The 21,057-nt window shown below is 39.9% G+C and overlaps 1 protein-coding gene across 4 annotated transcripts; it reads right to left on the bottom strand.

Moving 5' to 3' along the window:
• Positions 1-1,116: 1,116 nt before the first annotated feature.
• LOC142992452 (uncharacterized) lies at positions 1,117-17,110 on the bottom strand. 4 transcript variants are annotated; one of them, XM_076142894.1, is made up of 7 exons: positions 16,883-17,110; positions 14,924-15,183; positions 14,590-14,836; positions 10,270-10,356; positions 6,541-6,750; positions 5,620-5,805; positions 1,117-2,611 (listed from the first exon to the last, which is right to left on the bottom strand). In XM_076142894.1, exons 1-7 carry the CDS (start codon positions 17,015-17,017, stop codon positions 2,444-2,446), a joined length of 1,293 nt encoding a protein of 430 aa, XP_075999009.1. In that variant the 5' UTR covers positions 17,018-17,110; the 3' UTR covers positions 1,117-2,443. The 4 variants fall into 4 exon arrangements, with proteins under 4 accessions (XP_075999009.1, XP_075999011.1, XP_075999010.1 ...); XM_076142896.1 differs by having other exon boundaries at positions 5,668-5,805; XM_076142895.1 differs by having other exon boundaries at positions 5,620-5,802.
• Positions 17,111-21,057: the final 3,947 nt, after the last annotated feature.

Here is a 21,057-nt window from a genome sequence, read left to right as displayed (position 1 = left end):
TTATTTTAACATTACTGATACAATTCCTAAATCAGAGAAGCTACTCCAGCATATAAGTGAATTGCTTTACTTAAAGGAAGAATTTCGCATATGAAAATGTCACAATGTTACATTCTACCCGATCATTACAGGCAAATGCCTTTACACGGGGTTTCAGAGGTTAACGGGCATCAATGAAGCTCTAAACAGACTACACAAGCAAATAAAGTCAACCCTTCAAACATAAACACAACTTAAAGACAGTCACTGAATCATAAACATCGTGATACTATTGATAAATAAATTACATGATGACGCAAAGTGACGGAAAGAAGCGAGAAGGGACAAAGAATCCGCACTAAGGAACAGCTGACCGTCTGTCCGCTGACATCACGGATCGAAAAGCTTTCTCAAATTCACTTTTACAAAAACGAGCAAACCATATTCAACAGTTGGTTACTTACGCATGCCATACCAGCGGGATGGAGAAGGTACCGCCACGCTGGCCTCTTTCCAGCCATGGAGGTGTTCCAGGTGTTTTCTCTAGCCATCTCCACTTCCATCTCATAGAACTGAACCAGGTGAAATGCTCGAGACTTCACCATCTAACCTAACAAGAACATTAATTTTTAGCCCAAATTGTTCAAACTTAGTGATTACATACAAGGATAAATCCAAGGAGTGGTTTAAAATAGGAGTAACAAATGATTCTGTTTAAAATCCACCACCAAATCAAAAAACAAAGAGATGTCCGTTTTTTAGAGAGACATTTTCAAAAATGTACCTTTAAACATCTTATCAGTCTCGTTGGGCAATGTTGTTTTCCAATTAAATTCATATTGCAAGATGCATGTGGGTTGAATACCTTATAAATATAAACAAAACCACCACAGATGGTGATAATAAAACATTTTATTTGTATAGCATTTTCTAAATACTCAAGACACTTTACAAGGAGAGAAAAAGCAACAATGAAAACATGAATAAAAATAGAAAATTTTAAAAGGAGAAAATACAATGTCAGTAGAACTGTGAGCAATTCAATGAACAGGACCACTCAGTGAGATTATTATAACAAAGCTACATATTTAACTCCTGGTGTAACTAACTTAATTAAGCTAAACATGGGTACATCTGTCCATCATAGGTGATTTTGTTTTATTGAACCATAATTTACAAATTCATCTGGACAGCAGTGTACTTCCGGACAGCAGTGTACATGCTCTTCGAAACATTACATTGCCGAGCAGTGGGCATGATGTCTTCTACAGGGACACACTGGAGACTGGCGAGCAGAACAGGGCGGTGCCAGGTACGGCACTGAAGGGGGGGGGGTTCCAGAGTTGGAGACAAATTTTGGCCGAGATACCAGATGCAGCCATATACCTGAGGCCATGTTTACATCTTTACTAACTAAACCACTCCAGATTGAGGGGGAAATTATATTATAAATTGTACAGTAATTATCTTGAAGTCCTTTAACAAACACATCAACAGTCAACTTGAAATGGAGGTATGGAAACTGTCCGCTCTTGCGCTTTAACATTGGCCAGAAAACGAGTTCAATTGTGGGAGAATGCAACACGGGGCACCCATAAACTGCCAAACTCCTTACTGGTTTGATCGCTGAACAACGTAGATGTCATTTTCTAACGGCAGGGTTTTAGCCTTGGAACTCACAATGCGTACAGGCCAACATGACAGATTTGCGGAAAAAATTCAGAAATGTTTTCTACAACAGCAGATCAGTCAGCTAGCTTGCTTCAATTGTGGTTGTTCCTGTTATTACTCACTTATTACAGTTGGGATCGCTGTAAAATTGAGCATAATGTAAGTAATGACACCTTCCAGCACACCATATACACATTGTTAATTCTGGAGGAGTAAAAGAAAAGGGGTCATATTTTCCCTTACATTTATTTCCAGAAGCCATATTTCACAAGTTAAAAAAAAAAAATGTCTGTTGCTTTTATGCTAATAAACATAAAAGACTGGTCACGTTTGCTTTTACAACTCAATGTCCGAAATCTCTCACATTTAAGGGTCTGGACTAGTGTCAAAACATCCAAGCGCAATAGAAATATCCTTAAATTTCTTTTACCATATTTTTAATATTAGGAAGGATATTTCGACAACGAGAACTGGGAAGAAGGATAGGGAGATAAATGCTCAGTAAAAGGACAGTAAATTATATCCAGTACATGGCATAGATCATACATGAGGTCAAGGCAACACATTTTCAAATCCTACCTACTCAGTAATTAATCTTAACTAGTTATCAACTGTTCAACCGTTTCATACACAACTTTCCAAAAAGTAGGGTGATGCGACAGAGGTGCACCTGGTGTCAAAAGAAGAATGTCAGCCGAGGTCAAGCTCATGTCGAGCCTTGACACTGGATTGGAATACGATGGGGAAAGAAGTACTGTGTATGCAACATGAATGGAAGTCTGCTTCCAGGGCCTCATTGGTTGTAGAGGGAGCGCTGCTCCCAGGGCATGGCCTGGATGGTGCGCGGCACAGAGGAAGGCTTGAGTGTGGGTGCTCCGTTGGGGTGGAGGGAGTGGCCGATGGGGTTGATGGTGGAAAGGGGTCGCTGTGGGGCCAGTGAGAAAGAGTCCTGATGCTTTGGCTGCCAAGGGAAGGAGAGAGGGAGAGAAAGCAAAAAGGGAGAGTGACAAAAGGGGAAAAGAGAAGAGGAATGGTGAAAAGACAGGAATGAGATTTTGAGTGTGAATCAAAGCCAGACAAAGAAAAAACAAACAAGTTAGACAGATGGAATGTGATGCAGTGATGTGAGAACAATGAGTAGGGAGAGATGAAGAGATAAAGGAGTGGATTTGAAAGATATAGTTGATATAAGAAGAATAAAGAGAGGGCAAGAGGAAAAATATTTTAGTCAGTGAACTGCCACACAAAGTCATTAAGTGAAGTACAAATAGTGACAGGATGACCTGGGTGGTGTCATTGTTTTTTTACACACAGACACACACATATATACACACATATATATATAAAAACATATATTTATATATATTTGGGATATAGTGTGCTCTATATAGCGATCTATATCCCAAATATAGTGTGCTATATGCACAGATGTTCCACAGATATGGAACATCTGTGCATATCCATGTTCCATTGGATATGCACAGACATTGCATATCCAATGGAGAATATATATATATCTATATATATATATATATATATCCAGAGAGTATTATTCCACCATGCCTTGGTCACAAGTATGAGGATAAAAATCATATACTGTAAAACATATTGTTATTGTCCAAAATATTTGCCTAATTGGTTAACCCCTAGAGGAATTCGAGGGGACTGATGTGTGAAATCAGTTAAAAAAGGTAAAAGCAATAAAGATTAAAGAGAATAAGGAACAAGAAACATGTTCTGGAGTTGTGCATGGACAAAAGGAAACTGTGGGGCTGCACATGAACATGAATAAAGTTTGTCTCCATGCTTAAACAAGCTCAATCCAGTGCCACACAGTTATTCAAATGAAATTCAAAATTGCAGTTTGAACTTTTGCATTTACTACTGCAAATATTTCCCATTTGAATATTTATACACGCAGATATAAGAGCTGCTGTTATTCACACACACACACAAACGCACAAGGATAATGTGTAGACTTAATACTTTGACATGATACTTTGCTGTCAGAATCCTGGACTGGAATGTAATTTGGATGTCATTATTAAGGGTGACTTCAGGATATACATCAAGAAACTGTTAAGATAATATTAAGTAATGCGTGCTAAAATAAAATAAGTTCAAGTATATGTGTACTATGTATCTATGTACTAGGGCAGGGTCATTCAAGCAGCATTTATTGAAGGGTATGGTTTCAATAACTGAAACCAATGGCATTCGTTACATTATTATTGTGATTCATTATTGTCAGGCTGCCCTAAATTGGTTTCTAAAGACTCTCCAGCTGGCCCAGAATGCAGCTGCACGTGTGACGACAAAAACTCCTTAGGACAGATGAGACAAAATTGGAGCTTTTTGGTAAGTTACATCAGCTCTAGAAAAATATGAAGCTTTCAAAGACACGAAAACCATCACTAATGTAAAAGAGGAAGAGAATGTTTAGTTATGTTATGTGCTTTGCTGTAGCACAGGGTGTCTTGAATCTGTACAGTGAACAATGAAATCAGAAGATTTGCAAGGCGCTCTGCAGTGAAACATCCTGCCCAGTGCCCTGCTCTGTCTCAGGTCATGGCCCCAACAGGCTAATGATCCAAATATACAACTAAAAGCAAAAAATGGACGAGAAAAAAACTTCGTGGCAGTCTTGGCATTGGCAATTTGCTCTAGAATAGTGGGCCAAATGACCGACCAGATGAGAAGACTAAGAGTATCATTCAGAACTCGGCAAGGATTGCAGAGACAAGGTTAGGTCTAGGTAAGGTTGTGGGTTCCAATAATTTTGTCCGAGCCATTCAGTTGGTTTTACCACCGAAGATAGTTACATTGGAAACGAAAAGCAAAATGTCCTATTCATTATGGAACAAAGAAGTACCTTTGTTAGTTTCAGCTTCTTTCAGAGAAAAGAGTATTAATCTAAATCTATATTGCTATTTCTTGTTAATAGATAGCACATTTGTCACTGTGACATATGTGGTTCTATCCCAGCGGCCATTGATTGAGAGGCAGGCTATTTGTCCTAAGCCATTTCCCTCTATCTCCACCTCGTCTCTTCACTCCCCTGACCCTGCTGATCCATGCCCCCCTCCCCCCGACTGTGATTTCCTTTGCGGTTTGTTTAACAACCGGAAACGGAACTTCAGAAGAACGGACCCTACCTAGACATTAGAGGTGTGCACAGGATAGACTTCTCAATCCCACTCCCACCCCTAAGTGTCGGTACAGCTCTCGCGGCTCCTAAAATAACACTAGCCCCTATAATCGCCAATTCAGAGATGTGCAATGGTGAATGAACAGGAATATGGAGTGTTTCTTTTCCAATATCATCAGTCACACATCAGCACGGTAGGCTGAAAAACTATATTGTAGTGGCAGTGTTGCAGGAGTGTGTGTTTTGCATGAATGAAACAATATTTTAAGGCAATTGAAACTGAGAAAAATGAGAGGAAGTAGCATAAAATAACTGTTCTTTTCCGCATTTGAAAAAAGCACCGGGGAAATTCCCACGCAAACCTGATTACATGGTGCTTGGTGTGCAGATGAAACCTGAAACATTTGTGACTTTGTGTCCGTACATTGTGTCCTGATTCAAGAACGGAACATTTGAAAGGCAACTAGATGTCAAATTGCAAAGGCACATCTGTGGCAGTTGTCTATGACTGTGATCCTGTGGCCTCCGCTGTTGCACTCTTGCTGTTTGTAGTCAAATCTGTTCCGAAGCGTTCCTTCCTGTGAGCCCGTGCTGACACCTGGGTTATTTTAACATTTGGCTAGCTGAAGCTGGTTAGGCTTAGACTTGGGTAGGGTATTTAAACTTTGAATTCAATTGCAGCTTACGCATTGTTAGTTTGTGGACACTTAATATTACAATTTTAAGAATGAGGAGATTAGTCTCGATGTCCTGAATTTAGGAGGTTGTAAGAGAGAAGCGAAAGATAGCAACGGCAGGTAAGTGGCGGTTCTCTCTCCTACCATGGGGTTGGCGCTCAGCCTAGTGTATCCCGAGCTCATCTCCTTTACCTCAGGCACCAGGGGTTGAAGCAGGGAGTAGGAAGAGGATGATGTAGCAGTGGAGGAGGAGGAGTGTTTGGAGGATGAGCTCCTCATGCTCTGCTGGCTGCCTTGACTCTGGGAGGACAAAGAGCTGGAACGTCCCTGCTGACAGACACAAACAAAAGTTGTTAATACAAGACCCAGTTGGGTCTTGGCTCATGTTATGGGGCTGGATTTACTCTGTTGGGGCGGACACTTACAGGCTGGTTATGTGGCAGTGTTGAGATACGGTGTCATTAAAAGGTAATTGACCTTCCTGGTTTCTTGTATTTGTCAGACTGAGTTGTTTGAGAGCTTTATACAATTTTAATATCAGACAAAAACAGCCATAATAAACACAAAATGTAGTTCTTTTTAAATTTATCATTTAATTTACTGAATAAGGAGTTACAGAACAGAAGTCTGTTTTTTATGTTATAGCATATTTTTGATCAGTAGACGCAGGAAGTTGAAATTTAGTTTGAAGATACACAGTGACAAATAGCAGTCACATTGAATTTCTACAAGTTTCTGTGACCCATCAAGAAAACCTATGTCTAGGGTGCACACAATTCTTTTCAGTCCTGTACCAAAATGTGTATAAGCAGATCCCCTTTCTGTGATAACACTACATAAATGCATGTGAAAATGTGGAGCCTAACCTTTACACTATCTGGAAACACCCATATATTAAGCAATGACGGTCATCTAATGGTTTTGGGACAGGCCATATGTACAAAGTGAGGAGGGAACCAAACCCACTCAAGCCCGCAAACACACATTTGTTCATGCTTGTATGTGAGCAGTGTATGTATTCTGAAACGGGATTGAAACACTGGGATGGTGATTGTTCTTCCATACCTGGTGGGGGTCAGGGAGCGGTTGGCCGGCCACACTACTGCCCTGTGATAAGGAGGAGACGCAGTGTGAGGGCAACGGTTCCTGTTGGCTGTGTCCTCCATGCTGTGGTTGCATCATAGAAGTGCTATTGTTCTGCTGTTGCTGCTGCTGCTGCTGCTGCTGTTGCTGACGACGGGCATTGTTGGAAAAATTGGACCGCCGACCACCTGACTGGATGGGAGGGAGAGAAGTGAAGACAGCAAGAGGTGGACAGAGAAGGAGAGATTTTTTTATTGTCTTTTTGAGCTTAATATCACTTCTCTGATATGGGATGTAATCACATACATGTCAGGGATCTATGTTAAGGGACATTTCCGTCTTAAGTATTTTTAATATTAATTTGGTAAACAAACCTGTTACCCACTGAAGAAAACTTAGTAATGCACATTTCAAACAACTTCATATCAACACGATGGGATGAGTGGACAACGCATACACACACAGATACACTCAGACATATACACACTCGAGAACACTTCCCAGTTACTCTCATTTTGAGATTAATACGAACCTATTCCTGTCAAAAGTAACCACAACACATCACGGCCTTATCTTCACTTAATCCTCCATATCGGACAATTCCAGTATTTTTTTATATAACATTTAAACATGAAATTTTCCTGGACTTTCACCAGCATACACAGGAACTACAGAGCTATAGATATGTAACAGCTTTCATGTGTCCTAGCCATACTTCCAGTAATATTGCCTTTTGTGAAAATTCAGTATTTTGTATTAGAACATTGCTATTGGTCTCTGTAGTACGGACAGTGAGCATGGTTACAGGAAAATACACCAATAATTGAAAAAATTGGAAAAATGTCTGATTCAAGAGAAATGGTAAAAAAATAAAAAATTGGGTTAAGAAAAGGGATTCGTTTGCAAATCAACAAGCTGATATCAGAAGAAGTGTTCAAGCTTCTCTAACGGTTTTCTATTAATACCGAAACATAAGCTTCACTGAAAGACACATTGTTTGGGCTAAACAAGCCTAGAACAACTTTGTGTAACAGAGAAAGCATATAAACTTGGTCACAGGAACCAAAGTCTGCCAATATTTGAATTTTCCTTTTAATAAAAGCCGGACATTCCATTCTTCCATCTCACAATTCCTTTTAGCCTATATTTCATCATATGCATTAAGGATTTCTTGTAAATCTTGTCAATAACAAGAGAAACCACCTCCTATGGGATACAGTCTATTCTATTTGTAAGGGTTAATGGTGACTGCTGCCCTTAGTGGCGTTACCTATCAATCAATTAATTGTTGAGAATGAAAAGAAACATCTGCTAATAGGAAGAGGACATCGCCATCTCATGTCGTTAGCAACGGGAAAGCTGGACTGAAATCCATCTCAAGTCACAGACACAACACTGCAAACGCTACTTCAAAGTAAGCCCACTATTTCTCCAGTCTCACCGCTGGACAGAGCAAGAATCAAGGCACCTCTGCATGCTGGCCCCTGACTTCTGGTCCAAGTCTACACCTCAGCCTTCAGAGAAGTCACAGATGAAGTATTTGGACTCTCATTATAAGGGTCAATGGTAAACATATTCTCATTTGCTTGATTCCACTCCAGTTTTGAGGAAAGTTTGAAACGTAGTTCTTTTTGGGGGAATTTGATCTCGTTTGTCTTCTTGATCGACATTATTCTATTCTGCATTGCAGTCCCTCAAATGTTGTAAATTTGATAATTTAATAAATAAATCCATTCCATTACGTCATTCACTTCATTCCGTCTCAGATAATTTCTTATCAAAAGCTTGCAACAATACCCCAGTCTGTTTGTATGATTGTCTTATGTTTACGTGTGTGTGTGTGTGTGTGTGTGTGTGTGTGTGGTTAATGATAATTTATCAATTATCAAGTTGTTGCTTAGTATACCTTTCCGCAGAATAAGATTTTTTCCGGAATGGTCAAACTAACTAACTTAAGGGTTAAATTATACATAAAATGAAGATGTGTGTGTTTTGTGTGAACAACAATCTGATCAAAACTAATATAATGATGCTGAGATGCATAGAGGAACTGATGCGGTCTTTGCAGCATTTATCTTGCTGATGGTCAACAGAAAAGAATATTTCAGAAAATTATCTTAAAAAAGTTTATTTTCTCAGCAATAGGACATCCCAGGCACCCACATGTTGCGTGAATGCAGTGAGATTTCCTGCTGGTCTGTCTGTCTGTTGCACACACTGTGTATGCAGGATCCAGGATGGCTGGACAAATTGAAACTATGGCAGGAAGATTCACACATTGCCTTTATGTGATATTTGGACGAATGCTTTTTAATCTTTGAACAACCACACACATTCCAGATAGGCATATTAGAATAAGATGAAAAAGCAGTTTTGGTTATAATGTAACCATAACTGTAACACTTTAATGTGGGAAATACTTCACAGTCCAGGGCTTGACATCTCTGAGATGATGTGGCACAATCTACCCAGATAGGAAATGTTGATTAACCTCTGCAGCTTTGTAAGGAGTAATTGTCAGATTTTTCACCTTACATGTCTGATCAGCAGTGACCGATACATTTGAAGTTGTGATTATTATTGTTAAAAGAGTTTCTAACAGTTAAACACACGGTTGACACTCTGTCACCAATATATCCAAAAAAGACAAGATAGGTTCATGTGTTGGTGTGTCATTAGTTTTTACCTTGATCTTTTAATTTTGGATATAGATCAGACCACATTTCATGAGCAATTCATGCAGAAATCCAGGTATCAAGGCAGGTATCTAGTTACTGTGCGTTACATCACACCTAAAAAGAAACATAATACAATGTTTTGCAATGCACTGGTTGAGCCAGCCTTTAAATGCTCACTTTTGTTTCAAATTCCAAATTAATGGATTAAATGAATCTGTTCAATACCTAATCGCAGTTTCCAAATTGTTTATAGAGTAATTATGATGATCGTAAAAGAAAACATTCCAAAAGTAATTTTTGGCAAGCAGTTATGGCGAGTTGCCATGTTCACTCATGTGCCAGTATTTCAGGCTCACACTGGCACTCCTCAATGACAAGACAGATCAGATTAGATTAGATTAGATTAGATTCAACTATGGTTTACAAATCCAAGACCAAGAAAAACACCTGCCTCTACCTCAGAATGCTGCCGACAGTTTTGGGAAAATGTATATCTTTCGTATGTGGTAGCACTTAAAAATAAAGAATACTTTGATCTTGACAATGTTTCAGTCATTACTGAAGGTATAAGTATACTTCCACTATTTAAAGCAACTTATGTATACAGTCTACAAAACATAGTTCTTGATTTCACATTTAAGGTGAACTTTTCCCCCCAAAGAAGAAGAATGTATTGAAACACTCATTGCATACGATGCATCCTAATAAGCATCCATATATTAAGATATATTGTCCCAAACAGATCTCATCCGTTCGAGACCAACTTAGTTGAAGCCATAGCCCTGAATAATTTAATTCAAGGGGAATCCATTGTCAATCATGTCTCATGCTGCTAGGTGGGAGGAGTCAACAGCAGGAGGGAATCCTTCATACATGTATCTTTTTGCACACACGATTCCGCCCACTCTGCAATCCTATAGATGAACTTCTTTAGCTGGCCCTTTTTCTAGTCAGCCAACTATGTCAAACACACACACACACAGACACTCTCACTCACTCACACTCACACTTACTCACAAAGTCACGGACCAACCTGGTTTTTGGCTGCGGCGCTGCAGCGGTGCTGGGCCAGATCCAGCATGGTTCTGTAGCTCTTAAAGCAGGATGGGCAGTTGAAGTTCTTATTAACCAACCCCACAAGAGCACATGCACAGACAGGCAGACAGGCACAGACACAAACACACGCACACGCACACACGCACACATATTTGTATTAATTTACTTGTGAGGAAAGCATGAATTTACTGACCCTATTGGTAAACGTTGCCTGTACCTGGACCAATTCAAACTTTATAGCATTGGCAAATACTGTATGTTGTCCCAAGTAGGAAATTAGTGGCAAAGTGGCAGAAACCACATGAAAGTCAGAGGAGGAAGGTGAACTGGGCACACTCACTTTTCCAAAGACCATTAAACCATAACATATTTTGGTATTTAAAATTCCATTAGCAAAACAACAGAAAAAACAACAGTTTTATGACATGGAGATGGCGAAAAGGTGCAATTCAATCTAAATTATTTAAAAGGGAGACGATTTAGGAGAGCTTTAGACGGAATTACAGACTATCCTCTACAAACTAAGTTGTCACTCAAAGTTGGAGGGAGGGAAGAAGGCTGTCTTCATAGCTCACAATCGACTCCACCCAATACCTATGTCAGCTGACATAGGTATTGGGTGGCATGAATCCTATTCCTCAACACCTAACACTGGAGCATTACTTACTGAACTGTCACATTTATTGGTGTGAAGAGGCTAGAAACAATCAAAAATGGTTAAGGAACATACAATATCCAAACCATCAAATATCTATCAAACCAGCTCCAACAGACAATTAATTTGTTGTTTTGGACACCAACCACCATACTACTGTCCCATCTGATAGACTGATGTCGAGGTACGCATAGCCCAAGTCACACAATGGACTGCAGCTTCAATGGTCCACTAACAAACAAGTCACATCGTTTCTGCATTTGGCCAGGACACTGTGAAACACACTGTTGTGACAGAACGCCCGAGACGGTCCGCGGTGTTCAAAAGGAAGTAGGTCGAGCAGCAGAAGCAATCAAATGTCTTGCAATATCTATAGAAGTGTGCAGACTTTATTTGAAATGTTCTACTGCTGTGCAACATGAAAATGTTCTGCGCACGTTTCGGCAAAATGTCTTGTTTTCATTCCGGTCAGAGCAGTGAATGCAGCTCCCACTGTTCATCACTATAATGCATTGTAACTCCGAGGTAATCATGGTTACCCAACGATGTCCGGTAGTCTCCAGTGAGAGCAACAGTTGGTGCACGTTGTAACGCCGTTGCTTTTGTAGTGCTCTCCTTTTCATATAGCTTGTGTATTCTTCCTGTGATGGTGCTTATTGAGGGAGGCTCATACATGCCGTCATTCATTGTGATACTAATAACGTTCCTCAGACCTACATCTTCCACAATACTAATCGACCTGCAGTTTGTAGCTAGTGAGCAACGAACTTTCAAAATACAAAAAATTAAAGACACCGCGTTAAGGCACGATAAAATAATTGTCGGCAATAATTGATTAATGTGTTAACGCAATAATAACGTGTTAACTTGCCCAGTAACATCCTTCTCTGCTCATTAAAACCCAGTGGCATCTGTGTAATAACTTCTTACTTGAAGGATAAAGACGCTGCTGAAAATGTATTTACAAGAACTCCCTCAATGTTGTCACAGAATACAAACTCTTTCTGACATCTTGTTTTGTCTGAGGCTAGCTGAGTTAATCCCTGGTTGATTAAAAAAAGGTAACTCAACGCCCCCACTGACAGGGAAATTATAACACTTTCCTGAATACACACCGCAGCAGCCGAACTGAGCCCAACATGATAATATAAGCCTGGACCAAGGCATGCAATATTTTTGCCAGCGGAGGTGTTACCGGAACAAATACCTTCTACTGCATGTAGATATCTCTGATCCAATCACTCTTACAATAACAATTAAGTGTTATTTTCTATTAAACAAATTATGCCTTCTATTATATGCTATCATGACATTGTTAATTTACAATTTATAACGTGAGGAATGGCAAACACAGATCTGGGATCTGGGATCGGGATCGGAAGAGGAGCGATATGAATAAGTACCGCCTCATGTATATGAATGAGGCGATACTTCTTGGTCTCGCTGCAGGAGAATCAGCGTCCAGATAACATGTATTTGTATCCTCTGTTATCAGGTTTGTTTGTCTGTTTTACCGCAACTCTTCAACCCGTATTATATCGTCATCCCCCGCCCCCATCAGACCGATCGGCCGTCCTGTATTGTTTTATATGGTCCCACCCCCCTCCTCCCTGTCAGACCGATCGGTCGTCCCATATTGTTTGTGACACACCATCTGGCCCCTCGTCTTGGAGTGAAACCCTAATATATTAATGCCCAACAACACTGCCAAAGTTGCATCTGAAAATAACGTGTAGTACCATGAAAAAACAAAGTGCACTTCTGTACCTGCGGGGGTTCTCTTGTAATAAATACGAGTCTATGCCTCCTCTTTGTACACACATTATGACAACAGACCAACTTACAAACAACAGCCATTAAATGCTTCATAAAAGTGTTTAAACAACTTTCACCACAGCAAACTAGTTTGCAGCCCCCCCAAGCACATCAGGTAGTGTTTAGCTCATCACCCCACACAAATGCTGGTAGAGGCACTGGACAAACAAAACTACCCTTTAAACTTGGACATGGAGTTATAACATTCTCTCAGCCATAACACCGCTAACATATGGAATAAATTTGCACACTCACGGTCATTTTGAAGCTTGAATAGTCCTGCAACTATAGGCCAAACAAAAGAGATCAAGGCTTTGCGACCATAAAACAAGCAATAAATGCAGACGAGCTTCCTCAACTGCTCTCTCAGGTTTAAGTTATATTTTATATCTCATATTTAGTTGAATATTTTTAAAAGATATGCTTTTGCGGTTTCCACTGCCATTTTGCACAAATTGAGTGAATAATAAAAACTTGTGTCGATAAAGATGCTGAAATAAAAATGTACGAAAGAACTAAAAGGACATCAAAGGTAGCTGGATCAGAACAATTCAATTGCATTGACACCACAAAAACTGAAAATTCAGCCAAAAGACAATTCCAATATGAATGCCAGCTAGACCACCGTTTCAAGTCATTTGCCTAAGCGGATATTAATCCAACCTTATTGTAATTGAAGAAAACCTTATCTATGCCATTAATGCAGCTGGACAACTGGATGGAAAAAAACTGTAATAACCCCTAGCAGCTCAGCAGACACCGCCAGAAACACGCCGAACCCATTCCAAGGCACCCTGCCTTTCACGTACAAAAGGGAACTCCCTATAGGCTCCCGCTAGCTTCTTCCGGGATCATTTGCTGTACTGAACATCTTGGGGCAAGTATTTATGCTACTCAAGATTCAGGGATCTGAACCTGACTCCCTTTGATCGCTTGGGGCTGGCTGAGGCCATCACACTCATTGCATGAGTTTCCTCGAATCTCAAAAGACATGCACCTTAGGTGAATTGGAAACACAAAATTTTCCATAGGTGTGAACGGGAGATGGACTGAGTTGTTTTTATTAGACACTGCAATAGGCTGGTGACTAGCCTCATGACCCTGGATAGGATAAACGGGTACTGAAAATAGATAGATAACATATACTGTATATGTACATATACATATTTACAAATATTGATTATGTAGGAAATGTTGTCCAAAGCGACGTACATATGGGCTCCAGTGAGTAACCTAAACTGCATGTCTTTCAATGTAAGGAGAGACACAGGAAAAAAAAAATGTATAGAGCAAGAGCTGGCTGCATTCAAGACTGTATTGACGGAAAACTAATAAAAAACTCCTCAACTTTGCTTTCCTAAGTTGGAGCATTTCACAATTTACATTCAAACATAACTATCCTTTTTCATAAAATATTTAACAATGACACATTTCACAACTTTAATTTAAAATAAATTGTGCGACGCAGCCTTGACTGTGTTATCTTGACTGTATAATCTTTATAAAAGGGAATGGCTGTGTTGATGCTGCCCAATGCTATTAGTGATGAGATTTTTTGAGTGAAGATTTTTAAATAGATCTTATATTAAATTAGCCTTTCCAAAACCATCATGGTATTGATTTCATTCAAGAATTCTTTTTGCATTGAATCAAAAAATAATTTGCACAAGACGAAGCTACAGTACATTCATTCAACTATAAATTTGCAAATTTCTGACTGGGGTGTGAATATAGTATTGTACATTTTCAGATGTTTTTCTGTAAAAACCAACCTTATAAAACTGCCATTTTGGCTAGCACAACAGTCACAATCAGACACACACTAACCTGGCCGGATGTGGCAGCACTGCATCGGTGCTGAGCCAGTTCGAGCATTGTCCTGTAGCTCTTGCAGCATGAGGGACAGTCAAAGCGGTTGGGCCCATCATCATGGATCCTCTGGTGGTTGCGGAGGTACCGAGCCAGACGGAAGGCCTTCCCACACAGGTCACACATGTAACGCTTCTGACCATGGATTCGCATATGATTACGTAAGGACATATAGTTGGTGTATGGCTTGCTGCAGAAGTCACACCTGTGTTTTAAAGGCAAAAACATGAACAAGGGGTAAATGCACAGTAATGTTTTGCACTGTATATAGTTAGAGTGTTAGAGACTTCACCTGAAGTCTCCAGTCTTGTGGGTGAGCTTATGGTTCAGCAAGGAGCTGGCATGCTTGTAGGCGCAGGTGCAGAGGTCACAAACATAGGGCCTTTCATCTGATTCCATGTCATCAGACACTGTCGTCGCTGGCACTGCCGGTGGTGCTCGAGACTCCATGGAGAGGCTGGAACTGGAGAGTGATGTTGACGAGAGACTGGAGCTGGAGATTGTGGCCGAGGACGAAGGGATCTGATCACACCAACTGATGGTAGAAGTCGGCTGAAAATAATGGAAAAAGGAAGTTGAAATGACGCATCATGACATTCTCATGACTTCTTTTTTATTCTTGTGTATGGAGAGTCGCTTTTGTGCATCCTTCAAACCTCAGAGACTTGTTTGTAAGTGCATCAGTAGCTTAAATATTGCAAGGAACATTGTTGAATGGGCTTTAGGGAAGCTGCGAGTGTCTGCTCTGTGACCAATGTTTTCCTGTGATTCCTCACAGATGTTTTTAATAGTCTTTGCAAGTTATGCAGAAAATAAGCAATAAGCAGAGAAATTATGTAGCATTTTGTTGAATTTGCATAAAACCCTGTGATACTGGAGGGACTGCCCAACTGGCACATCACCAGAAAAAGAATCTGGTATTTGATCCATTTCCATGACACTTGAATTAATTTGTGATTTTTGCACAGACCATCTCTATGCACATGATGAAAATTAAATAAAAAAGATTAGATTAGAAATATTCAAGGCAATTCAAATACGATACTGTAGAGCTTTTCGAATGTCAAATGTAGACCTGATGACCTGACCTAATTTTGTTTACAAAACCTTATTCATAGGCGTAAGAAGCATCGGACAGCATGTTGTCTTATTAACTGAAGCACTGTGACAGGATGTAATCCCGTGTTTTAAATAAAGGTTACAATCAGGAATACGACATTTAAGAAGTTAAGAACCAACATCATTGTTGCTTAATCATAAATCTCTGCAACAGGTGATTGAGAAAAACAAAATAATTGTGAATGCCAACGTAACCAGCTGCCGGGATCGGTGAGGTAGAGCTCAAGAGAAATCAAAGATGATGCAAATTATGACAAATTCAGAAACGTAAAAAGCGAATTGATGTGATTATTTCTTGGTATCATTTGCAAGCGGCACAAAAAAGTGAAAGGCCGTCCATATCCAAAGGCATACTAAAAAGACAGTGCATTAATTCAGGAGTAGGTGTCTGCAACATTAATCTGTCGTTTTGGTTCGCTTATGAATGAACACCATAGTGCCGCATTACAAAGAGGTCTTTCAAGTCTCCGCGGGCGTCTTCCGCTGCCTACTCCGTCATGTTTACTTAACGCTATAAGCCAACAATATCGAGGGACTAACACCCTCGCTCTCCAATACCATAAGTCAACTTTACTTTATGAAATTAATTTATTGAGATGAATGGAATGTTGGATTGCACATTTCATCGCGATATCTAAACCAAAGCGATATTTCCCACCACTGCCTTGTTTAGCACACTCCATCGTTAGCTCGTATTGTCGAATGTTAGCCAGCTACCAATTTGCTACATTCACAATATTTGCAACATTTATCTTTACGTCAAAATTTTTGAAGTGATGGAATAGCATCGGATAAGCATATACATGCTCTATGTGTCTGAAATTGTAAATTAACTGCAACAAGACGTAGTGAGTCCGACACTTAATTGGGCAACTAATGCTAGTCAAACTAGGCCACGAGCCACACAGCATGACGACTGGTGCAATAGCAAGATGGTAACAATGTTTATACAGTAGCATACACTGTAGCTACAAATCAGTTTATATTGCTATGTTATATAACAGACCATACATTGACACATGAACAAGCTATTCTACACATATGCTTGATTTAAAATCGCCATACAAGTATTTAATATGACTATTAGTCGACTTGCTCGCTAGCAAACGACGGTTGAAGCAGATTTTCTTACTCCGGAGTCGTTGGGGTCCTTTTTCCAGAACAATTGAGAGCAATGGCCAAACGATTCTGCCGATGTCACATAATTCACTCCGTTTCTATCTTGAAAGTCTCCGTGTGTGGTACCGACATTTGTCCTTGCATACATAGTTGATTTTTATTTTTGTTTTACTTTTGCTGGTTGAAAAAAAATGGGGCCGCTTTGTCAGGCTCTTCTTCCGAAAAGAATAACCCATCAGAAATGAGGGTTTTGGCGGCGGTGCGGAAGCATACGGTGCGTTACTGCCCCATAGCGGTGTGGAGGGTATGCGCAACGATGGCCAAACGTCCTCAAATTATGGGTAAGAAACCAATTTAACTTTCGCCAAATGATTCTCACACATTACGTTGAACATATTATGCATATAATATAAACCAGACGTCCCCGCTTTTGGTGGTCTGTCCCCAGCTGGGATTGCCCCCGAAAATGTTCCTGTGTTTTATCATTATCATCATGATCAATAATAATAATAATACTGACAACAACAACAACAACAACAACAATAATAATGTACCCATAACCCCAGCTACTCAAGCGGAGCCTACTTCAACCTAGAAACCTTTTGAAATCTTTCACATTTCCAAAAACCTATTAAAATTAATGGAAAAAAATAAACATGTCAAAATGTTCTATACATTTGTATAGAAACATTCCACTTCAGCTATTAGTGGATGTTGTTTGTTTTTGCTTTTTTTTCACCTTTTGCAGATTTCATAAAATTGTGATTCAACAATGTTTCACATTTTTCCCAACAGTGCCCAACAACTAGTAGGTCACTACACACTTTCACGTAGATGTAATAGATTATTAAAATGTAGTTATTGGCCTTATTACAGTTCAAATGTTGCAACTTAAAAACATCATAGCCGCCATCTCATTCATGATCATCATCAACCACCCTGAACACCATAGCAACTGCCCTAAACACCCCCCAGAACTATGGCAGCCATACAGAACACCTTAGCAAGCACACTGACTAGCATCTGTGAGTCTTTTAGCACAAACCCCCACCCCCACATTTAGTTCAAAACTGCCTTTTGTTTTCACACTTAATTATATTATATTATATTAGCCCATACAGTATATTATATTGCAGCAGATCAGCACAGAGAGGATTATTCGTGCACCCCTGCCCGCCCTCCAGGACCTGTGCCACACAAGAATCAGGAGGCGGGCTGAGAACATCATCAAGGACTCCTCTCACCCTGGACACAACCTCTACCAGCTCCTTTCCTCTCGCAGACGCTACACAACTGTGTCAACCCTGAACATCTAGGCACAGAAGTAGTTTTTTTTCCAGCTGCCATCCGCACTATGAACAGCAATGCATATTCCTCCTCTTAGCATATTATATATTAGATAATATAATATAATATAATATAATATAATATAATATAATATTATATTATATTATATTATATTATATTATATTATATTATATTATATTATATTATATTATATTATATTATATTATATTATATTATAATGGAACATAGAACATAGAACATAATTTTATATCAGAGAGTATCAGGGTGGGGGCCTTTCCAATATTCTATTGTTGGCCCTGGCTACCTTAGTAACCATGTCACAGTGACCTGCCAAGACCTAATGTCGCTTCGTCTCTGATGATGAGTGAATGATGTTGGTAAAAACACTCAAGGACAAGAACAAACTGTGTACTTCCTTTCTAATACTGAACAGTTACATAATATTAAATGATTGCGAAGAACACAAGGTTCACTTACATACCAATTCTATAATATTGTCATCGATATAGTACTTTTTCTCGGACATATTCCCATTACAATATCGCCAACATGATGATATTTTAGCTGGAACCAAACAACCAGTGACGAGCAAAAACCAGCATCAATATGCTAGAAACATTCCCTCACGACCCCCTTGCCTCTCTCAACTTAATCATGGGCGATCACGCTTTTGCACTGGTGGTGGTTCCATAACAATACGTACATAAAAATAGGTTATAAATGGAATGTAAGCCTGGCAGATCTTGTCAAGTCAGCATTTTGCCTGCGGTGTGCAGTTGTGTGTAGGTTTGTGTTGGATCATAACATACTATGATTCTAACTTCAAACCAATTCGTGTTAAAGTAAATGGAGAAAATTTTAAAAATTCACTTCTCTCCACTCCTTCAGAAGGGTTGGGGTAGGGTTAGGGAACACGTGATTCAAATATGTGTTTTCAAATGTATTCATACTTGGCTGGAATTATTCACACTGTGCTCTGCTTCAATTACCAGATAAATAGTATTAATGATTAAAGATAAATGTCATTCTTCTACATGTTGTTACTTTCACTAGATAGCTAAATAAGCCAAACTGTTTCATGCTTTCACACTAACATCATCCTCGAGATTTCTTTACCTGTTTCAATCTCTTCCTCTATTCCTACCTAAACATTTATTTGACTCTTTAGACAAAAGGATCAGCGCCCAAAGCCCCCAAGGATCCGTAAACCACTACCACAAAGATGTAAGTTCAGTGGCGGTGTCGCCCTACCAAACCTCCAATCCTATCTCTGGGCAATTCATATCGATAAATTACACTACTGGGTTATCTCTCCTGAGCTACCCTGGTGCAGGCTGGAAGCCCAATCTTGCCCCTACTCCTCCTCCGCTGCTGCCCTAATTTATTCCTCTCTCACAACGAAGATCTCTCAGTTCACCAAAAACCCCATTGTTCTTCATACTCTAATGATTTGGTACCAATTCAGGAAACACTTCCCCCGCATCCCCCCTGGGTCCAGTTGGCAACAACCACATGTTTCCCTCCTCATTCTTGGCACCACAAAGGCATACAATGTTTCCTTGACCTGTACTCAGACTGCAGTTTGAACAGCTTCTCCAATCTGTCAGCTCAATATAGACTACCTGCTAACCAATTATTTAAGTACTTCAAAATCAGACACTTTGCATCCAGCAATTTCCCAAGCTTACCTTCCCTTCCCTTCCCTTCCCTTCCCTTCCCTTCCCTTCCCTTCCCTTCCCTTCCCTTCCCCTCCCTCCCCCTCCCCCCTCAACGTATACTCCCCTCTCAACAGAAAAATAATACTCTTCATGGTGGCAAAAGGACAAAGGGTGACAAAAGGAATCTCTGTGACCTCATTGTGGGCAATATCTGCAAATCGCCAGTAGGTGTCAGTATGGCTACACGGGTGGATTAGATTAGATTAGATTAGATCCATTGAGCAGAGTACAGGTACAAACCAAGTACTTCAGGTGTTCAGTAGTCGTTTTTCTTTTCAGGTACTTCGGGGTTCCCTGTCAGGTGATCTATCAATCCCTCGTTACTCAAAATTAACAAGTGGCGCCAATGGAGGACAGAGGTGTCTGTATAAAATGTACACACACACACCCACACACCCACACACACACACACACACACACACACACACACACACACACACACACACACACACACGCACGCACGCACGCACGCACACACACACACACACACACACACACAAGACGAGAAAAGTGTGTTGCAGTCTCCCTCTAGTGGATCCCATAGGACACGGCATCCTGCTGTGGGTTTTGGGACAGAAAGGTACCTGTTTACTGCAGAGGCTGTGCTGATATTAAACACTTCCCGACATGAATTCAGTGAATAGAGGCTGGAGAATGGACATCTGTGAAAGGAGGACAGACTAAGGACAAGAGGACAAGAGCTGTGCTTTGATTAGTGTTATGCTGCAACACTGTGCTGAATAGATTACAATCAGTATTGCAGATAATAATTGACATATATGTACGTACCAAAAGGAAAACTATTCATTGTGTACATTGGCCTCTGTTAATTGTACAGATTTATGTCTGAAGTCGCTTACTGACATTTTTCTGTAAGCTTTTCATGATGAAGATGTTTGTGCTTCTTACAGGTCTGTGTGTCTTATGGATCCAAGTTGTTATTTCCTCTACAGCACAAAGATAGAAATTATCAAATTTATACAATCACTAACACAATCAAAGCTAATCTTTGCTTATCTTAAACGTAACTTGTGGATTCACAGATAGAACTGTGTTATGCTGTGATTATGCTAACACCTTGTAAAATCTATTTTGTTAAGGTTCTTTTTTCCTTACAATGCCCTGCATGTGAGACATTTCAGGGTCAAAGGTCACAAACTGG

This window comes from Genypterus blacodes, unplaced genomic scaffold (genome assembly GCF_046128005.1).
Source record: "Genypterus blacodes isolate CSIRO-AG114 ecotype Tasmania unplaced genomic scaffold, CSIRO-AGI_Gbla_v1 ptg000022l_1, whole genome shotgun sequence".
Classification (NCBI taxonomy): Eukaryota; Metazoa; Chordata; class Actinopteri; order Ophidiiformes; family Ophidiidae; genus Genypterus; species Genypterus blacodes.
This window is presented reverse-complemented; position numbering and strand designations above follow the sequence as displayed.